At 38.2% G+C, this 23,254-nt stretch overlaps 1 protein-coding gene and 1 pseudogene across 1 annotated transcript in view; one reads left to right on the plus strand and one right to left on the minus strand.

Annotated features, from left to right (window-relative positions):
- Positions 1 to 1,292: 1,292 nt before the first annotated feature.
- Positions 1,293 to 1,817, minus strand: LOC138170092 (large ribosomal subunit protein eL21-like; annotated as a pseudogene).
- Positions 1,818 to 15,698: 13,881 nt separating this feature from the next.
- Positions 15,699 to 23,254, plus strand: part of UBE2V2 (ubiquitin conjugating enzyme E2 V2) — a 42,356-nt gene continuing 34,800 nt past the window's right edge. Inside the window, exon 1 of the mRNA XM_069099914.1 lies at positions 15,699 to 15,830. Coding sequence (XP_068956015.1) covers positions 15,815 to 15,830 — 16 coding nt within the window. The 5' untranslated portion in view covers positions 15,699 to 15,814. The remainder of the gene's footprint in view (positions 15,831 to 23,254) is intronic.

Genomic DNA, 23,254 nt, shown 5'->3' on the forward strand with positions numbered 1-23,254 from the left:
GCTCTTGGAAGTGTAGGTTTTAATTCTGCCTTCTCGGGTCAAACAGGACAAGTCCAATTCCTTTTTCCATCGCAGCCTTTCAAGTACTTCTCCCAATTCATATCACATCTCTTTTAGACAAACTTATCAGAAATGAAGTGCGCATTTATGCACCAATATGCACACCCAGCCTAACTTGTAATGTGAAATCAAGTTATACCTCACTCAAAACTGAATTGAGCCAGCATACCCCTTCCTATGTACTGAAGCTCATCATTTTCCTCATTCATAACAGGAGGTGATAGGTGACTGATTGATTGTTATTTCATTACGAGATTCCTCTGATGCATCAGCACCCATGTTTTGGTAGGTTCCCCCTTTTTTAGACTCATCTTCATAGTTAGTACCAAATGTCTAATGGAAGGAAGAGGGTGCAAAGAAAGGCAAGCAATTGGGAGAGACAACATGCAAACAAATATGTACAAATAAACTATATGGAGGATAAATAGGAAATAATCAACAGAAGGAAGGCACTATAATTAAGGAGTGATCAGGAAAGTAGGAAGCCAGGGAAGTCAGGAGGTGGAGATGAGGAGGGAGAGCATTTCAGGAATGGAGAACAACCAGTGAAAATGCCTGGAGTCAGTGATGGAGTATGTGGTGGGAGGAAGAGCAAGGAGGCCAGTGTGACTGGATCAGAATACTGGGAGTAATTCTTGGGGGGAGTGTAAGGTGTAAGACAACTGTAAAAGGGTCAGATTATGAAGGGCATTAAAAGCTAAACAGGATTTTATATTTAAACCTTAAGGTGATAGGGAGCTACTGGAGTTTATTGAGTGGGGGTTGACATGGTTTACTTGTTTAAGAAAAATCACTTTGGTGACTTGAGTGGAGAATGGCCTGCAGTGGGGAAAGACTTGCTGCAGGGAGACCAACCAGCAGGCTATTGCAATGGTCTAGACCTTTTGCATTCACCCTCTGGATGAAGACTGTTGCAACTAAGTCACAGAATTGATGGTCCCTGAGCTTGGGCAAGCACCAACAGGCCCAGACATGAACCCTTGCTATGAATGGACTTTTTGTCACTAGACAACATTGCCTTTCTCTTTTCGTTATGCCTCACTACTGTTGCTACACTACACTATTATTTGATTCTTTGTCTAGCCACAAATTATATAAATCAAGATTTGGCCCCTTTGCCTTGGGTCTCCTGTTAGAGGAGGGCTTGATATATGTGTCTAATTTCTTTCCCCAAATGGAATAAAGAAAGCTTTTTGCTTTTTTTTAGGATTTTTTTTTCCCATACTCCAAGATTTTTTAAATTATTTTTTGGTTTGTTTTTTTTTTTTAATCGTCACTTATGCCATGAATTCATAGGGGATTGGTTCCAACAGCTCAGGTTCCTTGCCATAGTTTCTCACAAAGTGTGCTTCTCTGGGTGGAGCAGGCTGGTGTTTCAGTTGAACCCAAGTGCCTTTTTCTTTGGCTTCCTTCTTCTGATCATTTTCTTTTACCCACTTCAGGAAGCTATCTCTGCTCTTGGAATGCTTAATATGCTCAATACGCACATTAATTCTCTTGGCTAGAATCTTGCCCTTAACCTGTTTGTTTACAACAATGCCTACAGCATGCTGAGCAACATTATAGACCTGTCCAGTCTTGCCATGGTAACATTTGTGGGGCATTCCTTGCTGAACTGTGCCCATACCCTTGACATCTACAATATCACCTTTCTTGTATATCCACATATATGTAGCCAAAGGGACAATACTATGTTTTCAAAAGGGCCTAGAAAACATGTATCATGTCCCTTTCTTTTTTCCTTTTGTATTTGTCATTTTGGCAACTCACTGGAATATGGCGGAGCCAGCAGAACTTTCTTTTAGGATTTAAAAAAAATTTCTAATATTTTATTTTCCCCCAGTTGCATGTAAAAACAATTTTTAACATTCTTTTTAAAACTCTGAGTTCCAAATTCTCTCTCTTCCTACTTCTCCAACCCCATCATTGAGAAGGCACGCAATTCAATATAGGTTATACATTTCAGTCATGCAAAACATATCCATTATAGTTATGTTGTGAAAGAAAACACACAAAACAAAAAAAACCTCATGAAAAATAAAGTTAAAGAAAAAGTATGCTTCAATCTGTATTCAGATACCATCAGTTCTTTGGACATGGATAGCATTTTTCATCATAATTCCTTTAGAGTATTGATGAGAATAGCTAAGTCATTTAAAGCTGATCATCTTATAATATTGCTGTTGCTATGTACATAGTATATTTCACTTTACATCAGCCCATGCAAGTCTTTCCAGGTTTTTCTGAGAGCATCCTGCTCATCATTTCTTATAGTACTATAGTATTCCATCATAATCACATACCACCACTTGCTCCACCATTCCCTAATTGATGGGAATTCCCCAATTTCTAATTCTTTGCCCCTAGAAAAGATCTGTTATAAATATTTTTTGCAATATATTTCCTTTTCCTTTTTGCTTTTTATCTCTTTTGGGATATAGATCTAGTAGTGGTATTGCTAAATCAAAGGGTAGATCTGGTTTTATAGCCCTTTGGGCATAATTCCAAATTGCTCTACAGAATGGTTCAATCAATTCACAACTCCACCAACAGTGTATTTGTGTCTTATTTTTTCCTACATCCCCTCCAACATTTGTCACTTTCCTTTTCTGTCCTATTAGCCAATCTAATGGGTATAAAGTAGTACCTCAGAATTGTTTTAATTTGTATTTCTCCAGTTAATACTGAGTTAAGAGTATTTTTTCATATGGCTATAGATAGCTTTCATTACTTCATCTGAAAACTATTCATATCTTTTGATCAGTTATCAATTGGATGATGACTCTTCTTTTTATAAATTTGACTCAGTTCTCTATATATTTGAGAAATGAGGCCTTGCTTCTAATTTTTTTTCACAGTTACTATTGCTAACTGTATTTCCCTCCATCCTATCCCCCCTAGTTTATTCTATTCTCTCTCCTTTCACCATCCCTTCTTAAAAGTGTTTTGCTTCTAACTACTCCCTTCCCCAATTTTCCCTCCCTTCTATGACATCTCCCCTCCCCCTATTCTTTTATCTCCTTCCCTCTTACTTTCCTGTAGGGTATAGAAATTATACCCCTAGGTATAGTTGAGTGTGTATGTTATTCCCTCCTTGAGCCAATTCTGATGAAAGGTTCACTTATCACCCTCCCCACCCACTTTCTCCCTCATCCCCTCCACTGTAAAAACTTTTTATTGCTTCTTTTATGTGAAATAATTTATGCCATTCTACCTCTCCCTTTCTCTTTCTCCCAGTACATTCTTCTCTCACACCTTAATTTTATTTTTTAGTTATCATCCCTTCATATTCAATCTGTCTGTATTCCTTCTAACTACTCTAATAATGAGAAAGGTCTTATGAGTCACAAAAATCATATTCCCATGTAGGAATGTAAACAGTTTACAATTATTAAGTCTCTTATGATTTCTCTTTCCTATTTACCTTTTTATACTTCTCTTGAGTCTTATATTTGGAAGTCAAATTTTCTATTCAGCTCTGATCTTTTCACCAAGAATGCTCGAAAGACTTCTATCTCATTGAATATTCACTTTTTCCCCCTGAAGGATTACACTTAGTTTTGCTGGGTAGGTGATTCTTGGTTGTAATCCTAGCTCCTTTGCCCTCTGGAATATCATATTCCAACTCCTCTGATCCTTTAAGGTAGAAGCTACTAAATCTTGTGTTATTCTGACTGTGGTTCCTGCATATTTGGATTGTTTCTTTCTGGCTGTTTGCAATGTTTTCTCCTTGACCTGGGGACTCTGGAATTGGCTATAATATTCCTGGGAGTTTTCATTTTGGGATCTCTTTCAGGAGGTGATCAGTGAATTTTTAAAATTTCCATTGTACTTTCTGATTCTAGAATATCAAGGCAGTTTTCCTTGATAATTTCTTGAAAGATGACATCTATGCTTTTTTTTTTTTTGATCATGACTTTAAGGTAATCCAATAATTTTTAAATTATCTCTACTGGATCTATTTTCCAGGTCAATTGTTTTTCCAATGAGATATTTCACATTGTCTTCTATTTTTTTTTCATTCTTTTGGTTTTGTTTTATTGTTTCTTGGTATCATAAAGTCATTAGCTTCCATTTGCTTCATTCTAGCTTTTTTTTTTTTTGCTTTTTGGAGGGGGGAAGGCAGGGCAGTTGGGGTTAAGTGACTTGCTCAAGGTCACACAACTAGTAAGTATTAAGTCTCTGAGGCTGGATTTGAATGCAGGTCCTCCTGACTCCAGGGGTGGTGCTCTATTCACTGCACCACCTAGCCACCTGTCTTCATTCTAATTTTTAAGGAATGATTTTCTTCAGTGAGCTTTTGGACCTCCTTTTCCATTTGGCCAATTTTGCTTTTTAAGACGTTCTTCTCCTCACTGGCTTTTTGGTCCTCTTTTACTTTTGGTCTAGTCTGGTTTTTTGGAGGGCAATTGGGGTTAAGTGACTTGCCAAAGGTTACACGACCAGTTTTTGTGTTAAGTGTCTGAGGCCGGATTTGAATTCAGCTCCTCCTGACTCTAGGGCCAGTGCTCTATTCACTGCCCCGCCTAGCTGCCCCTAGTCTGTTTTTTAAAGTGTTATTTTCTTCAGTATTTGTGTGTGTGTGTCTCCTTTACCAAGTTATTGATTCATTTTTCTTGATTTTCTTGCGTCATTCTCATTTCTCTTCCCAATTTTTCCTCTACCTCTCTTACTTGATTTTAAAAATCCTTTTTGAGGTCTTCCATGGCCTGAAACCAATTCATATTTTGCTTTGAGGCTTTAGATGTAGGAGCTTTGAATTTGTTGTCTTCTTCTAAGTGTGTGTTTTTATCTTCCTTGTCACCATAGTAACTTTCTATAGTCAGCATTTTCCCTTGTTGTTTGCTCATTTTCCCAGCCCATTTCTTCATGTTTAACCTCTTTGTTAAATTAGGACTCTGCTGCCAGGGTGGAGGGTGCACTGTCTCAAGCTTTAGGAGTTTTGTGCAGCTGTTTTCAGATACTTCTAGGGACCTGTAAGTTTTCAGTTCTCCTAAGTTGGTATGATCTAAAGAGAGCTGTTTACTACTCTCCTGGTCTGTGATCTGGTCTGTGAGTGACAAAAATCACTCTTTTCTGCCCTGGAACTGTGAGGACTCCCCTCCACAGCAGGCCACAAACTCTGCTGCGCTCCTCCTCATCCTGGAATTGCCACACAGTGCTGTGACCTGAATCTGATTATGGGCAAAGCAACAGAGTCCTACTTTCGTGCTAACAAAAAAGACCCCTTCTGACTCGTTTGTTTTGACACCCTTACCATCTATGACCTGAGAGTTCCAGAAGCAGCTGCTGCAGCTGCCTCTGCTGATTCAGTGGCTCCCAAGGTCTGCTCCTGTTTTGCTGGGGCCAGGGCTGTGTTGGCATGGCCTGTGCTAGACTGTGCTTCACTCTCATCCTGGTTCAACAAATCTTTCCTGCCAACCTTCCAAGTAGTCTTGGGCTGGGGATTTGTTTCACTTTGTCTTTTTTTGGGGGGGTTCTGATACTCTAGAATTTGTTTAGAGTCATTAAAGGTAGAGAGGTTTGCGGGAGAGCTAGGTGAGTCCTTGCCTTTACTCTGTCATCTTGGCTCCACTCCTGCCCCCCAAGCTTTTTGCTTTTAACCAGTGTGAGCTTTTTAGCATTTTTGGAGTTAACAGTGGTTGCAAGACCTCTGTGACTCTGGTCATTTGTTACCAGAGTTGACAGTTTGGTAAGAGGTAATAATAATTTGGTAATAAGCTGTGAACTGAAGTATAGTATAGGAGCCCTTTGAGCTCTATTTGATTTGCATTTGGAGAGTGGCAGTGGGTGATTTTTCTTTTTTTTTTTTTTAAAGCAATTGGGGTTAAGTAACTTGCTCAAGGTTACATGGCCACATGTTTCTGGGTGGGTGCTAAATATCTGAGCCTGGATTCGATCCCCAGGTTGTCCCGACACTGGGGCTGGTGCTCTTACTCGCTGTGCTACCTGGCCGCCCTGATTTTTCTTCTCTTATTCTCAAATTTCCATCTTTGGCTGAGCTCTTCTCCCTTTAGGTATTGACATTTTGGTTGTTTCAACTGAAGTTGCAACTTGGCCATTTCTCAGGGGAGCTTTTATTTGGCCCCTCCCTGGGAGACATTTTGGATTTCTGTCCCTTATAGGGACTTTGTTTCAATATGCATCATAAGATCTTTAGAAATGGGTACCACTTTATCTCAATCATGTAAACAAGCTGTGGATGATGATCTGCCTCAGAAAACAGCAACCTAGAGTCTATATCATGGGCCCCAAACCTGTAGGTATGTAATTAATTGGCAGAAATTGACCCAAGACAACTCCTGTCACTGTTAGCCAACTTGGAGTTCTTTTGTTTGGGATAAAATAAATTACCTTTAAAAATGTCTTGGTGAAGCTAAAAAGAAAATTAAATACCCAAAATGGGATGTTTTAAATAAATGGCTACTCAAAATCACCAAGTGAGAAGCCTTTTGTAACTTAGATTCCTTTAAGTAAAGCTTAGATAGACTTATCCTATGTGTCCATCTTATCATTTTGTCTGTGTTTGTGTCCCAGTAAGAAGGACTAACTCCCAATTTAGGCTTTCCAGGGGCAATTAGATTAGAAAAAAAAGAGAAAAAGAAAAAAAAGACCCTGCAAAACACTTTATTTTTCTGTCATTCCAGCTTTGGTCCCATTCAAATGACAGAAATAAAGTCAGTTAGTCAGAGTTTGTAGAACTATTAAAAACATCTTGGTAGATTTTGGAGGTTAAGGAGATTAATCATTAAGGAGTTTGAAGATTTATCATTTTTAAGATTGCAGTGGAGAACTCCTGGGATTTTGGTTAATTTTAGGAACTCATTGCCTTCTGAAATATCTTAGTAAGTTTTGGGGTACCACCCTGCAGAATTTGTTTTAAAGGAGAAATAAAAATTAAATCTTATATAAGTTAAAATGACATTTGAACTTCCCCTTGAAGATTGATAGTTTCATTGTTTTTAGGACAATGAAATTAGCTAGTTTAGAAGTAATCCCAGAGTGAGGAAAAAAATAGGTATAAGGTTGGAACTTTATAGCCACTTTTTATTAACCCTTCCTTGACTTTGAAAAGAGAACAGATCAAAGATCTCCTGTGATGCCCTGCCCCCACCCTCCGTTCAGAGACTTTCTCCCTCTTACCCTGTTAACTCCTCTCAACTTAGATCAACTTCCCAAATACAGGTATTAAAAGAAAATTCTGAGGGCAGCTATGTGGCGCAGTGAATGGAGCACTGGCCCTGGAGTCAGGAGGACCTGAGCTCAAATCCAGTCTCAGACACTTAACACTTAACTAGCTGTGTGACCTTTGGCAAGTCATTTAACCCAATTGCCCTGCCTTTCCCCCTCAAAAAAAAAAAAAGAAAAAAATTCTGGAAAAATATAGGGAAACTTGAATTACATTCTGGTTGCAGAAATTTATTAGCTGTGTTATCTCCAGCAAGTTATCATATCTCTATTTGCCCTAGTTTCGTGATCTATAGAGAAAAATATCAATGGTACTCACTTCCCAGAATTGTTGTGAGGATCAAAATGATAAAAAGATTGTAAAGTGCTTAAAATAGTGACTGGCATATGTGAAGCATTATATTATTATTATTACTTCTCTAATTGAATGTAATTGTTATAAATCTAAAGTGGGTTTAAAAATGCCAAAAGTAAAAAGATCAATGATTTTTTACATGGGATAATTTGGAAATACAGTTGGCTGAACAGATGTCGTCTTAAGTTTTGTTTCATGTTTTAAATACATGTTATTGTTTGTGCTATTATTGTATTACTAAATTCTCTTATATTGTGAAATTTGAGAGACCACTGTAACAGAAATCCTGTTAGACAAAACTTCCCTTTTAATCTGGTTACTGTTGGATTATGATTGAACTTTTAAAAGGATGTGGTTAAAAAAATAGACATTTGAAAACTGTTAAGTATTTAATGAGGTATGTTTTGTTATAAAAAAGATGATAATGATAATAATAACACTAAGTATACTAAACTATTAAATTTTCAGTTGAAAATATTTGGCTATTATGAAAATTTACATGGTTTAAAATTGTAGCTTCAGTATATTGATGAGTCAATTATCAAATATTTATTTTATGTCTGAATCCCCAGAATATGGTTAATTTTAATCTATAAGTAAAGGATAATAAAATGTTAACCATTAGGGAAACATCAGGAAAGATATTCAAGCCTTAGGTCGTGGCTAGTGAAATTTTGCTATTTAAGGTAAAAATTCAGGGAACTGTAACTACTATTGTTTTGACTTTTGATTATAGGGATGCTTATCTTAATTATCATATAATTAATAGTAGAAAAGGACACATGCTGCAATCTGGGAACTGCTAAATGTGAAACTGCCTGGGAAAAGTTTTGGGGACAACCTTGGTATGGTCTAGGTAGGATCCTCCTGACTCTGTTTCTCCAGAGTATTATTTCTTTTCTGAAAAGGAAAATTTCCCACTTGGTTAATCTTGAGCTTTGCTTTTAACACCCTGTGGCTATATGACTGGCTATCAGATATGACTCATACCTGGAATCAAACAGAGCTAAGGGAGCTTTTCCTCCTGTTATGTGATATATGATACTGTTATAACCATGTCCCTCCTTTTCCTTGTATAGCAAATTTCTACAATCAAGATGTTTTATGTTTAAGAATTCTTGGTTATCTTGGTGACATGTAAATTTTCCTTTTCAGAACTAGTCCATTGTGAGTCCTCTAAGTAGTTTTATTTGTAATCTGACATTAATGTGGCTATGATTATGAATTCATGAAAAATATTATTGCATTGTTTGAACTTAGCCTTGCATGGCTGGGAAACCGGACCATCTCCACGTGCTGTTTGGAGACTCCTAACCAAGGACCTATGTTATGCTGACCAGAAACTCAGATCCAAAGACTGATGCAAGGAGATTTCTCTCTTATCTGAAAACTGGTCCTGTATTAATCAATCAATTATTGTTTCTAAGGGTCCCTACCAGGTTCTTCTGACTACTCCCACAGCTGCCAAACTTGTGGGTGTAGGCTCCTAGATCATTTGAAGAAAGCCCAAGTGAATGGAAGAAGCCTCCAGGACCTCAAAGTTTATCTAGTACAGACCCATAAATAGCCAACACCCAGATGAGATAGCTGTCCTAAGATTCCAGACAAGGGCTGAATATACTGTCCTAATTTTTTTTCCTTTTCCCTTTTGTTATGTGCCAGCCACGAAGACCCTGATTCCCTATTGGGAGTTTCTCAATGATATCTGGGGAATAGTTCAACAGCTCCCTTCAAGGAACTGAACTCCTGGTATAAAAATGCCAGTCCATCTTCACTAAGGGGGAGGCCTAACAAATTTTTAGATTTGCCACATTAATGCCTAAGTTTCCATAGCTACCCCTTAATGCAACATGCTTGTTCTGGCCCAGCTGGCCTCTTGTGGTATCTTGGCTTATACCTGCCTCTCCTTTATTGGTCAGAAGGGGAGGGATTCTTTCAGACCCCTTCTGTCTGACCAAAAGGGAAAAATGTCAGGATCCAAGACCACTCTTTTCTTTTTACTCTTAAGAGACATACTGTTTTCCAGAGCCAAGACCCAGCAAACAAGCTGGGCCCTGAGTTTGGTGTAACAACAATCCTTTGCATTCACCCTCTGTAAAATCTTCTCCCAATTCTGCTCACTTCACTCTGCATCAGTTCATGTAAGTCTTCCCAGATTTTTCTGAAGCCATCCCTGTCATTTCTTATAGTACAATAGTGTGCCAGCACAATCATATACCATAGCTTGTTTAGTCATTTGCTAATCAATGGGCATCTCTTTAATTTCCAGGGTTTTTTTTGCCACCACAAGAGAGCCACTATAAATATTTTTGTACGTATGACTTCTTTTCCTTTTGCTTTGATCACTTTAGAGCACAGACCTAGCAGTGGCATATCTGGTCATAGTTCTAAATTATTCTTGGATATAGTTCTAAATTATTCTCTGGAATGGATGAATCATTTCATAGCTCTACCAATGGTACAGTTACATTAGCATACCTTTTTTTTCCACTCCCCCTATAGCATGTTATTTTTCTTTTCTTCATGTTAGCTAAACTGATTGATGTAAGGTGGTACCTTGGATCAACAAACATTTATTAAACATTAAGTTTCTGACAAACTTATTCTGTATTCTTCTCTTTAGTGTGTACATGTACAACATGCTAGTATTCATCTACCCCAGTTTGTAGCACAAAACACCTTGGATTCTTTGGCTGTACAAAATTGGTGCTGCTTTCAAAATAGGCTGCCTTGATCTCTTGTCTCAAAGTCTTTTCCCCTTCAGGAGGGGTGGTTCTACTTACTAGTTTGTCTTCCATACTCTAGTGTAATAGATGTCTTGGGGATCACATGATTTCAAGTTAATGACTCTTCCACCCTCTCTTTGACCATCATTTTGGAATACTGTTCTTATTGTTCACTTATGAATATAATTCATGGATACCTGCTCTGAAAAATATGGTAGAAATAATCCTGGAGATCATCTAATTTTGTTGTTTGCGAGGAAAAAATAACGGCCACTTGATTTAGCATCAGACTTTGGTTCAAATCTTGTTTTTGTTACTTACTACCTAAATTACTCAGCCTTTGAAGGTCTCAGTTTCCTTATCTATAAAATGATAGTGTTGGACTTTATTAGATGATCTTTCTAGTTACTAATGTCTCTAAAACTGACTAATTCTATGTAGACCTAAGCAAGGGGATTACTGGGCCAAAGGTCATGATGAACTTTGTGACTATTTTATGGAGTATTCTCCAAAAAACTTGCCAACAATATAGTAGAATACCTGTCTTCCCTGAAGCCTTGCCAACACTTTTTTTTTTTTTTGGAGAGGGAAAGTAGGGCGATTGGGGTTAAGTGACATGCCCAAGGACACATGGCTAGTTTTTTTTTGGTGTGTTAAGTGTCTGAGGCTGGATTTGAACTCAGGTCCTCCTGACTCCAGGGCCAGTGATCTATTCACTGTGCCACGTAGCTGCCCCCCTGCCAACACTTAAAAAAATAATTTTTAGCTATCTTTGCTGATTTGATATGTGTAAGGTGCTTTGAAGTTTTTGATTATTATATAATTCGAACTTTGTACCTTGCTATCATGTATACCCACTAGTTTCTTGGATAAAGTGGTTGCTTGATAACATTTTTGCTGATGTGAACTTTTAAAGTGGCTACTAACACTATGTATTTTTTTCTTGCAAAAAAGATTTATATCATTAACTATTTCTCTTGCCTGCTATATATCTAGGGCTCTCAGCCTCAACTTTCCAGTGATGGGGAAAAGTGTCAAAACAATCACCAGATCAAAAAATTCAGTCTGGGCTGTATATAAATGGTTCTGTCACAGACTCAAGTCCTACTGGACAATTGGCATACCTTCAGGAGTGATACCAAATGCTTCCATGAGAAATTAAAAAACGTGTCTCTAATACACAATTCCCAAGTTGTTTCCATGCTAGCTGAGTCTCTGGAGGAGAATCATAGAAACACACATTAGGAAAACCTCTAGAAAGCTAGAGCTATACTCTTACCCTTCTCACCAAGCCCTAGAGGCTTACCTGGGTCTAACCTTCACTCTGGAATACACTCAACCTACCTAGAAGTACGAAGACTATGGCAAGTGTACTTATCTAACTGGGAACAGATCTTCCCATGCCTTAAATACCTGGCTAATAATGACTTCTGTCTGCCTCTGAGATTCTGTATTTCACTTGGTCCCACTGGTGGAGGAATTAGTGTAAAAAATAGGAGCCCTAAACAAGAACCCAGGCATCAGGTATATAGGCTACATAATTACTGGAGCTGAGGTATGAGATAAGGAGTTTGCTGGAAATGAAGAAGGTCCAAGTTCTAGAGCTTAGCTACAAGTTTAGCACAGAAATAGTAAGTAACAAGGATGAAGAAATGCAGTGTGGTATCATAGAAAAAGCACTGGATTTGGGAGCGAAGAAACTTGGGTTTGAGTACCAGATGAGAGAAATGATTATTTTAATAACCAATTACTCAATTAGGATTAAGGTTTCCCTTTCCTATTTACTCATTCAGAAACCAGTCCCTGTAGGTTATTTAATCAGTCTCTGAAGGATATTGCTGATAGATGACATTGCCCAAATCATACAAGTAAATGCTTCTTGATCTTAGAAGATCCTACAAACAGAACCTAGTCTAGGTGAGTTTTTTTTTGGAGGGGCAATTGGGATTATGTGACTTGCCCAAGGTCATGAAGCTAGTAAGTGTTAAGTGTCTGAGGCCAGATTTGAACTCAGGTCCTCCTGACTCCAGGGCCGGTGCTCTATTCACCATCTAGGTGAATTCTTGACCTGAGGAAATAAGCCCCTGTCCTTGGAACCTTCTTTTAATATTTAGGGTTACCAGCTTATAAAGGAGAAAACTAGCTAGAGTAATCTAGGTAGAGATAGATTCTTTTGTCCAGATTGCTGGAGGCAGCCAAGTCTCATGATCAGGTCATATTCTCAGCAGGAGCTGAAGACTTTTTGCCCAACTCTTCCTTAATATGTCCACCCCCTCACTGTTAATCAGAGTTGATTTCCACCTGTAGGTACACCCCCCTTTCCAAAGGCTTTTTAAGCATTCACTGTTCTGGGGGTAGTCTTTGGTTTACAAGAGAAAGGCACTGACCTCAATCTATTAATTGCTAGCCATAATTAATAACCTGATTACTAATTACCCAGAAATTATGTCTCTCCAGACTTTTCATTGTAACAAATTATACTCTTTATTATCTAAGGGCAAGTCATTTTCTTCTGTAAAATGAGGAAAATATTATGTGTTGTGAAGAAAGTGATTTACAAACTTAGAATCACATCAAGTAAGCTATTTGAGATCAAACCATTTGAATTATAGATTTGGAGGGCCTTTTTTTCCCTTCAGTATGGAGTCTATCTTGCTAGATAGGTTCCAAAGGGTAGTATAGAGCTAAGTCTCTTAGTGACCCTCAATGGGGTGTTTAAGAATAGAGGCAAGGGGTGGCTAGGTGACAAAGTGAATAGAGCACCAGCCCTGGAGTTAGGAGTAACTGAGTTCAAATCCGGCCTCAGACTCTTGACACACTAACTAGCTGTGTGACCTTGGGCAAGTCACTTAACCCCAATTTCCCTGTCCTCCCCCCTCCAAAAAAGCAAAAAAAAAAGAAAAAGAATAGAGAAGCAACTGGGTCACTACATATACAGCCTGTGAAGGACTTTAGTCAAGTTGAGAAGTATTTATTAAGTACCTATTATCTGCCAGGCAATATGTTAAGTGCTAGTCATACAAAAAAGGAGCAAAAACCAGTTGTGGCCCTGAAGGAACTCAGAGACTAAGGGTAGAGACAACAGGCAAACCATTATCTACCACCAAGATGTATGTGGGATAAATCGAAGATCATCAGTGGAAGGAAGGCACTAGCATTAAGGGGATCTGGAAAGGCTTCCTGCAGGTGAAATTTTATCTGGGACTTGAAGGAATTAAGGGAAGCCGGGAGGCAGAGAGGAGGGGGAGAATTCCAGGTACAGAGACTATCCATGAAAATGCCTAGACTTAGGAGACGGAGTATCTTATCTGATGAAGAGCAAGGTAGTTTGTGTCCATCTTTGTTCGGTAGCACATAAGTAGGAGTGAAGGATGGAGTATTTCAAGGCTAGGACCTGGCATGGCAAGAAAGGAGACAGGGAAAGGAAGGGAGAGAAAAGGCCAGTGTAGAGTTGAAATGATTCACCAAAGGATCAAGATGTAGAACAGAGGTGAAAGTAGTCAATGCAGGAATGAAGGCATGGGGAAGAACTGAGGTGGAGTGACTGGAGGTCAGATGAAGGGATTGGAGGTCAGGTAACTTTGAAGAACTGGGTTGAGGTTGTAACTGTGAGGTAAAGGTGGAATGATGAGAGATGATCAGATAAAGGAATTTCAATGTTGATGAATAAGTGAATAATAATGATAGAGGAATTTCAGAATCAGCACTGTTATTTAAGGTTCTGTGAGACTGAAAGTTTAATGATAATTAGCCTATGTCAAAAGACAATACAATTTCTTTATTTCTTTTAAGATATCTATAGCAGTTTTATTTATTCTAGTAAAGAAAACTGGGTATAAAGATTCAATGACTGAGAAATACCATGATAAATTGTGGCATATAGTAGCATAACAGAATGTCATTTCAACAAACAAGAAGAATACTAAAAAATATGGGAAGATATGAGATGTAGTGAGAATAAAGCAGAATCAAAATATATACAGACAATACAATTTCACCAACATTCATTCATTCTTCATTTAAACATTTGTGTACTATGCATTGTGATAGATGCTACAGAAAAATAGTTATTAGATAAGACACAATTTTTGCCCTCATGGAGCTTACATTTTAGTAGGGGGATAAGGCACCAGCTATAATAGAACATACCTAAGTGGTTACATAAGTGTTAAGTGAGGCTTTTGGAGGAAACATCATTACAGCATATTTGGGTGGAAAATCAGAGACATCTGTAGTGCAACATGCTGAAAGAGTAATTTTAAACAAGAATTCCAACCTTTAGGTAGAAGGTGTAGTGGTTAAAAAAGCATCAGATACTGAAGTATCGTAAGACGCTCCCCACCCCCTTTTTTTCCTAAAGCTATAGCTACATTTAATAATCTACAATCCTAATTTTCAGATTGTGAAGGGCTGATACAAGTACTGTCAACAGGATCGGATTAATGTAGACTTTTGTATGGAGCACTGACCAGTCCAGACTTGCCTCTAATGTGCATTTGATAGCAACACACCACTTTTCCAAAGCAACCTGTGTATCTTGGGACCTTAACTTTTTTTTTTTTCTTTTAAGCAATTGGAGTTAAGTAACTTGCTCAAGGTTACACGGCCAGGTGTTTCTGGGTGGGTGCTAAGTGTCTGAGCCTGGATTCCATCCCAGGTCATCCTGACTCTGGGGCCGGTGCTCTTTCTCATTGTGCTACCTGGCCGCCCCATGGGACCTTAACTCTTAAAAAGCAGCCTCCCTGGTAGCTTTGCCTTTGTCGTTGTGTTCCAGGTGGCAGAGAGCCCTCTTCCCCCTCTCTCATTGACGCCATACTACTAGGGAGAAAAAGCTATGCTTCCTTATCACTTACTCAGGTAAAAGTTAAGGGGCTCCCCTCCAGGGGGTGCAAACCTTCTCCCTCCACTTTACTGGTCTAGGCTCCCTGCGCTTCCTTTAGGCTCTAGGGCCCGCCGTTCCCACGGGTGCCTTTGTAGCTCCTCGCCCCGCCCCCTCGGGGCATCCGCCAAGCTCGGCTTTGGGGGAGGGAGGGGGGTCGGCGTTCCCCAGAGTTCTTTTTTATTTCCCCCCCTTTTCCAGGCCTCGGGTGAACAGCGCAGTTTGGCTGGGGGAGGGGGTCGCCCTCGGGCTCTGCCTCTTCTCTCCGTCCCCTTCTCCCCCGCCTGGGGACGTTTACGAATCTTGGCTGTAGGTGGGGTAGGATGGTGGCCGAGGCTTCCACCGGGTAAGGACACGGATAGATAAGGACCAGTCCCAGAACCCGGGGAAGGTGACGGGTAAATACTGCAGGGAGTCGTAGCGGAGCCTAGAGCTGGGAGGAGGGACGCCGTCGGATATCCGCCTCATTTGTCATTCGGAAACCCATGGGGTGGCGGGGGGGAGGGGTCGGAGGCGCCAGCAGCGGCGCGCGCGCGCCCGGAAGTGACGCCGCATGACGCGGCGGGGCGCGTGCAGGGCGGCAGAAGTCCCGGGTTGCAGGAGAAGATGGCGGTCTCCACAGGTCTGTTTTCGTGCCGGTTTTCTTCACTTTTTGCTCCCCGGCCCAGTCCCTCTCCCAACTCTCATATTCTTGCTGGTTTGAAAATGGGAGAGAGGGCGAAGCGTTTCCTTCTTTTTAAGACGTGGGGTTTCTCTGTCGGCCGCAGAGCCGTGAAAGGCGGCCGCCGGCTGGTCCCCGGGGCCGGGGCGAGGGACTGAGGAGGGCCGGGGCGCCGGGCCCACGGAGACCGTTTGGAGGAGAGTCGGCGCCCCCACCGCCGCTCATGCGCCGCCCGGTGGCTTGCGATCCCGGCAGGCTAGAGAGACCGTGGTTGCGATTGGGGGTTGGGGAGGGCTGGGCCCTGGAGACCCACGCACACTCTAACGGGGACGGAGCAGGGGGGACGGGGTGGCTGCTCGTCCTTTCACCCTTTTAACGGCAGAACTTGGGGGCGAGCAACAGGAAACCATCGGGGGCTTGCCTCCTAGTTGGAAGGGTCAGTGCTGGTGTCAAGTGGAGGCTGTAAAATTAAGTGGGCACCTGGGATTTAGCAGAGGTGGGTTGTGGGTTTTTTTTATACTTTGGTTTTATAAAGAGGTTGACACTTTCAAAACAGGAACTTAGCCATTTTACTGAAAGTATATTGGTGTTCTATTTATTTTGTTTGTAGCAGGTGGTCAAGTGCAAGTGAAATATTAGCTGAGGAAGATAAATTTGTTTTAAGAAGGCTAAAACCAGTTATTTCTTTGACCTGTTAAACTTCCTGCATGCCTTGTGTATGTTTCAGCTTTCTTTGAACATAGAGATGTCGAAATTAATGAATTTGGTGGTATGATGGGTGATAAGGTTTTAAAAAAATATTTCGTGTAATGTTTTTGAAAATTGCTTTGTTAAGCAAGACTTGGTTAATAACCATTTCCACACACAAAAACACATGGCTATAAAACTCTTTGAACAGAACATCTCTTCTATCCCTTTTAAATACAGTTATGAATATTGAACTAATTTGAGCACACAAAAGGCTATATGATAGGTTTTATTTTAAGATAATATCGCAATATCGTGCAAATTGCTGACCATCTATGGGCTTCCAAATCTGTAAAATGGACTAGATGACCTCTTAAGATCTCGTCAACTCTAAGTCTATAAATTAGTGACACATTAGAAAGAATCTTTGAATAATCTTTTAAATCTCATTTTCTTTTCATTTCCCATGCAAGTGTCAGTTGATTTATTATTTGTTATTTGTATTATATAACTTCAACACTCAGGTCTAGTGTTAGAAATGTCAAAAAGTTATCAATAATTTGTACCTGTTTTTACGACCATTTTTAATATTGAACCATATCTTTTTTTTCCATGATAATTTTGTGAGTGGCCCCTTTACAATTTTAAAAAGTTCACCAGCAAGAGGAGGGAGACTCTCTTAAAGTTTTATAGAAATTAATAATAAAAATATATATTTATTTGGGTTTTAGAGCTTACACTTTTTTTTGCTTTACTTAAGACAATAGACCTTTCTTAAGTTACCATATATGAAAGAGAATATTATAAATTTTCCTATTAAAATAGCAAAAATTATGAAATCATATTGAGTATTTAGTGCCTATAGTGGCTATGTAGTGCATTTATTTAAGTGCCTTAAATTTGGCAAAGTACTTTACATATGCTATCTCATTTGACTTGAGATGTAAGTGCTATTAATGTTGCCATTTACATACGAGGAAACTGAGGCACAGAAGTAAAGTGACTTTTTAAATGTCACATAGCTAGAAAGTGCTTGAGGTCTGATTTGAAAGGTTTTCCTGGCTCCAAATCTGGCATCCTATCATGTGGTTGCAGATTGTTGTTAATATGTTATTATTCTTTTAGTGTTTTTAAAGCTTTTGCTGTCCAACTCATTCTAAATGTATTATTTAAAAAGAAAAAAACGCTCTCAAATTTGTTCTTATTGGTGAGTTGAAGGCCTGTGTTTCTGGATTTATGGAATTTGAAATTCTGAAATGATTTAAAACCTTTGTGTGATTTGGCAAGTATTATTATGTTTTGTGAAAATATTGAATTTTTCTTAAAAACCATGAAGCATATTTTGAATTTTCTTTAAAGTGCTTTCCCTTCTCATCTCCACATTCTGCAGGAAGCCTTTTCAAATCTCTTAAATTCTTCTAGTTTCTTCCCTATGTTAATTATTTCTTATTCCTCCTGTATACAGCTTGTCTGTACATATGTTTGCTTGTAGTCTCCCATGTTAGCTTTTGAGCTTCTCCATGACTTGCTCTGTCTTTTCCCATTCTTTGTATCTCGCTTGGTACATAGTAGGCACTTAATAAATGCTTATTGACTGAATCTAGCAAGATTAAATTTCAGATAATCCAAATTGTAGGTCAACTGTGACTAGGGCATTCACAGGTTTGGACCTGAAGTGATTGTAAAGGTAGCTTTTTTTTTTTTATGGCCCCGCAAAGATAAACATGTTATTTTTTCATTGTAGTTGTATCTTTCATGTCTTCTGTCTAGTGTGGAAAACTTGAAAGTTCACTTTGATTTTGTAATCTTAAAATAACTATGATTTATGCTTTCAACAAATGAAAAATTGAACAAGTTGTATATAATGTGGAGTGATATAATTTATAATGTATATATAAATGGTAATTTTTATGCAGATATTTAGACCTAACTCTGCACAAAATTGTAGTCTTTGACACTTAAATATGTAATTCCATCTTCATGTTTCTAAGGAGGCAATTTCAATAACCATCTCTAATTATAATAAATTTGAGGTTAGAAGAGCATCTTGAATTAAGGCTTTGATGAAGGTGAAAGTTTCCTGGTTTTTCTAGGAGAACCCCAGGTCTTTGTTTTAGAGAAAACATCTTGATTTGGGGGGGGGGGTGATTGATCCAATATTTGATTATATTTCAGTCATATAAGAAGCATTTATTAAGAGCCTACTAGGTGCTGGGCCCTGTACTAAGCACTGGAAACAAAAAGGTAAAAACAGTCTTTGCCCTCAAGGATGTTCTTATTCTAGTGGAGGTGGCCTTATTTTAGGAGCACCTAGCAGTTTCTTAGTCATTTTAGCATTATTAGCAAGAATGTTGGAGGATTGCAAATAATACCTGTAATAATACAGCAATAACTCATAAAGTATCTTATTATGTTACCATTTTATATAAAACTAGGTATTAAATCATATCCCTCCAAGTACATAGTGATGTATATACTATATCCCTATTATTGTAACATGCTTTTATTTTCATCTGCTGGTATCAGTTATGCTGTTACAGTGGGATTCTATTGCACTTGTATGCTAAAATGAAGAGGTTTAAAATGCCTTTAAGAGTGTAGGGGATCAAGAAAGATGTTGGATTTTTTTTTTCTTTTGAGATGTGGAGCATCTTTTCAGGGTTTTTGAAATTTTGTCTACCATGTGGAAACTTTATCCCCAAAAGTAGGTGAGGGATTCTGTTAATGTTGGATCTAAGTTGAATGTGCAAGTGATAATTTAACTTCACCCCATATTCCCTGCAAATAGAGCTCAAAAACTAAGGGAAAACTTGCTCCATAGTTGTCCAGTGTATCTTTCCTTGATACTGTCAGAACCAGCTTAGATTTTCCAGAGCAGATTTATAATAGCAAGTTGGAGCACATCATAAATCTTAATATGATGAATTATAATCATCAAAGTATATGGATACATTAACTTAATAGTTAGCATTTCATCGTATACCAAAATGATCGGAATAGAAGCCTAAAATGAGATGTAAAGGGGGGAAATATACATAGAAAACATTAAATAACACTGATTATTGACCTCACTCAGGTTTTATACAAGCCAAAATTAATGGGAAAAGTGTGACCTGTTTCAACCAGTATGGAGTTATGATAATGAAAAGCACCTCCTTGTATGTTTGCAGTGTTTTTTAAAAAAAATCTACATATACAGTGGAATATATGTAATTCTAATAAAGTGGATAAGAGGTAAATAGACTAAGAGAAAATGTAGGGAAATAGAATTCTAGCATGTGTGTATAAAATTGGAGTTAAGGGTGTTGATTTTCCTTGCTGCAATTATAAACAATTTTGGCATATTATCTAATGCTTTGCCCTCCCAATATTTATGCTGTTGATTTAAAAAACCCCCAACTAATAATAGACTTTTATATATACATACACATATAAATATATATACATACACGTATGAATTTCTATTAAATTTCATCTTCGATCTGGCCATCATTCAAGTGTCTCCAGATTTTTTACATGACATTATCAGTATATTAGCTGTTCTTAAAAAGTTCTTGCTTTTAAGTTCCTAAGTTTACTTAGAGGAATTATTCAGAAACTTAGTAAAATTATGAGTATCCTAGTTAAAGGAAGGCCTATACAGATCTGTGTTAATACATGAACTTGGTATTAATTATAAATCGCTGTTGCTTGTATTTAATGTATCTCAATTATGGTTAGTGGTTATTGTAAATTATTGGTTCTCATAGCAGGTGAGTGGGTATGATCCTTGGGAAATTTGAGGTATGTAAAAGGGGGTTATAGAGGCTGACATATATATTAGGAGTAAGGTTATGGTGTTACTTTTAAGTTTTCATTTCAGCCCTATTTATATCCCTTCTATCTTTTTCTTTAATTTTTGCTTATACCTATAACCTGGGTGGTGGTGATGTGGGAATGGGCAGATTAGCTGCTTCTTCTACCCCTTTCTTTCCTGCTTCTCAGTTGCTTTTTTCAGTAGCCCTTTGAAGAATCATTGGGTTTGCTAAGTTTGTCATAGTTACATAGATTACAAAGAAAAATTCAATGACTTCTCTCTTTGTGCTTGTTGGGTAGCAATATAATGAGCTAGCTAACACTAATAGGAAGTGATAGTGGATTTCCTGAAGGTCTAGAATTGACTAATCTAAGCTTTATCTGAAGTTGCAACATTTTATTCCTTCAGGGCTTTGATTTTGATAATCATTAGCCCTTGTATGATTTTTATCCCTAGAGGAAATCCTTTCCTCCTAGGTACTATATATTTGTCTGATCTTTTTTTCTTTCCTTGAAAAATCCTATCTTGTAGCATATTGAAAGTAGAGTGGTATAGGGAAATGATTATTGGAACTGGGAGATAGAGGACCATTGTTTGAGTTATGTCTCTGCCACACTTAGCTGTGTTATCTTAGGCAAATGACTTAAACTCTCTGAGTCTTAATTTCCTGTTTTTAAAATGGATGGTTTGGACTTAGGTGATCTCTAAGGTAATTTTCAGTTATAATTTTCTGTGATTCTAAATATTTGTGTATATACCTCATCTTTCTACAAAATTATAAGCTGGTCAAGTTCAGTGACTATAGTAATCTTTGTATCCCCAATGCCTACTATGTAGGTACCACATAATAAATAAATTCATTGGTGATCCACCTTTGTGACTAATGGAGTTTTTCACGTAGGCACAAATGTCAAGTAGATGTCCATAGTAAATTGGATATTGAGTTTTTGTTTCATGGAATGAAGTTATTTTCCATTGATCTTCTTTTCTTCCACGTAGTCCTAACTAAATCCTGAGTTTGTTTCAGTCCTGTTAAGTTAGAGCTTGTACTCTGCTAACATAGCCTTCAAAAACTCAGGTATGGTTCTGGCAAGAGACCAAACCAAATTTGCTTCCTGAGAACCAGCTTGACTAAGTATGAAAAGGGCCATTACTGGTAGGAGGGACACTTGGGTGATGAATTCTTTGGCTAAGCAGTCTATGAAACAAAGAAAAAACACAAAATGTCCCTCATCCTCGTGCCATTCCCCATTTGCTCTGATTGTGGCAGTGATGGAAAAAGGGCATCAACTTAACCATGGGTATTCTAAATATGAGATCCTTATTCAGTAACCAAGTAGGTAGAATACTGGGAAACTGAATCATAACAATTTTGACATTTTTGTTGTAAATGAAACCAAGAGACAGAAGGAAGTTGTAATGGAATGGAGGGAAGTATGGGTCACATACTACTCCTTGGAGAGGAGTTGGTTTTATCCTACGTAGACAAGCAATAAGAAACAACGTGGGGCATTTAATCATCTTGTCCAATACTGGTGATAGAAATATGGGAGTGATAGCATATAGTGTAAGGTAGAATTCAAAGAGAGCTTAGGATTAAATAGAATAAAGGTCAAATTTAAAGACTTACACTTGGGTTAAAAAAATCAACTTTGCAAAAACACAGTTGGGAAGCATGACTAGAAGCAGTTTGTTTGAAAAAAAAATCAAGGAATTTTAGTGGCAAACAGGCTTAATTTGAATCAACAGTGTGATATGACAACCAAGCTATCTAAAACTATCATAGGTTGTATTATGAAAGATATAGCTTTAAAATCTTCAAAAAATTTTTTTCAATTTACAAAATTTTATCTTCCAAACCCCTTGAAAAAGAAAGAAAAATAAAACAAACATATAACAAATATGCATGTCAAGAAAAAACATTCCCTCAGTGTCCAAAAAATGTATATCTCAATCCAAGTTCATCACCTCCCTGGCAGGAGATGGATAGCATGTTTTATCCTGAGTCCTTTGGAATTGTGGTTGGTCATTACATTGATCAGAGTTCTTAATCATTTTGAGATTGCCTCTCTTCACAGTGTTATTGTGTACATAGTTCTTTCTGCTCACTTTGCTTTGTATTATTTCATACAAGTTTCTAGGTTTCTCTGAAAGCACTCCCATCACCATTTTTTATAGCACAGTAGTCTTACATTCATTTACTGTCATTTTTTCAGCCATTTTCCAGTTGATGGCTTCCTCTTTAGTTTTCAGTTCTTTGCCACCACAAAAAGAGCTGCTAAAATATTTCTGTACATACAAGGCATTTTCCTCTTTTTTTTGCTCTCTTTTGGGTATAAACCTAGTAGAAGTCATGCTACATCAAAGAATATGTATAGTTTATTTACATTTTGAGCTTAGTTCCAAATTGCTTTCTAGAATGTCTGAACTAGTTCACTTCTCTACCAACATTGTATTCATATACCTGTTTTCCCACAGCTCTAGCATTTGTCATTTTCCCTTTTTTGTTCAACGTTAAGAAAGGCATTAGCTTCAAGGATTAAAGTGATATGGTAGTTCTGTTGTACTTTGTTCTGGTTAGACCATATCTGAAGTATGTATCTTTTCTGGGTACCACATTTTAGGAAGAACATGAAGATGCTGGAGAAGTCCAAAAGAGGTCAAGCATTTTGGTAAAGGTCTGACTTCATGCCATCTGAAGATCGTTTGAAGTCAGTGGGAATGTTTAGCTGTGATAATGAAGATTTAGGGGGAATGACCTCATAGTTATCTTCAAGTTTTTGAAAAGCTGTCTGTTACATGGGAGAGGGAGGATAGGAAACTACTGGTATTACCCATGTGGTAGTCATTGCTGAATTTAGCTGTCTTTGTACAGTCAGACCATCAATTTGAGCAAAGATTA

Source organism: Petaurus breviceps, unplaced genomic scaffold, assembly GCF_028583685.1.
Source record: "Petaurus breviceps papuanus isolate PSGF00001 unplaced genomic scaffold, PetGlider_PUasm1.0 38, whole genome shotgun sequence".
NCBI lineage: Eukaryota > Metazoa > Chordata > Mammalia > Diprotodontia > Petauridae > Petaurus > Petaurus breviceps.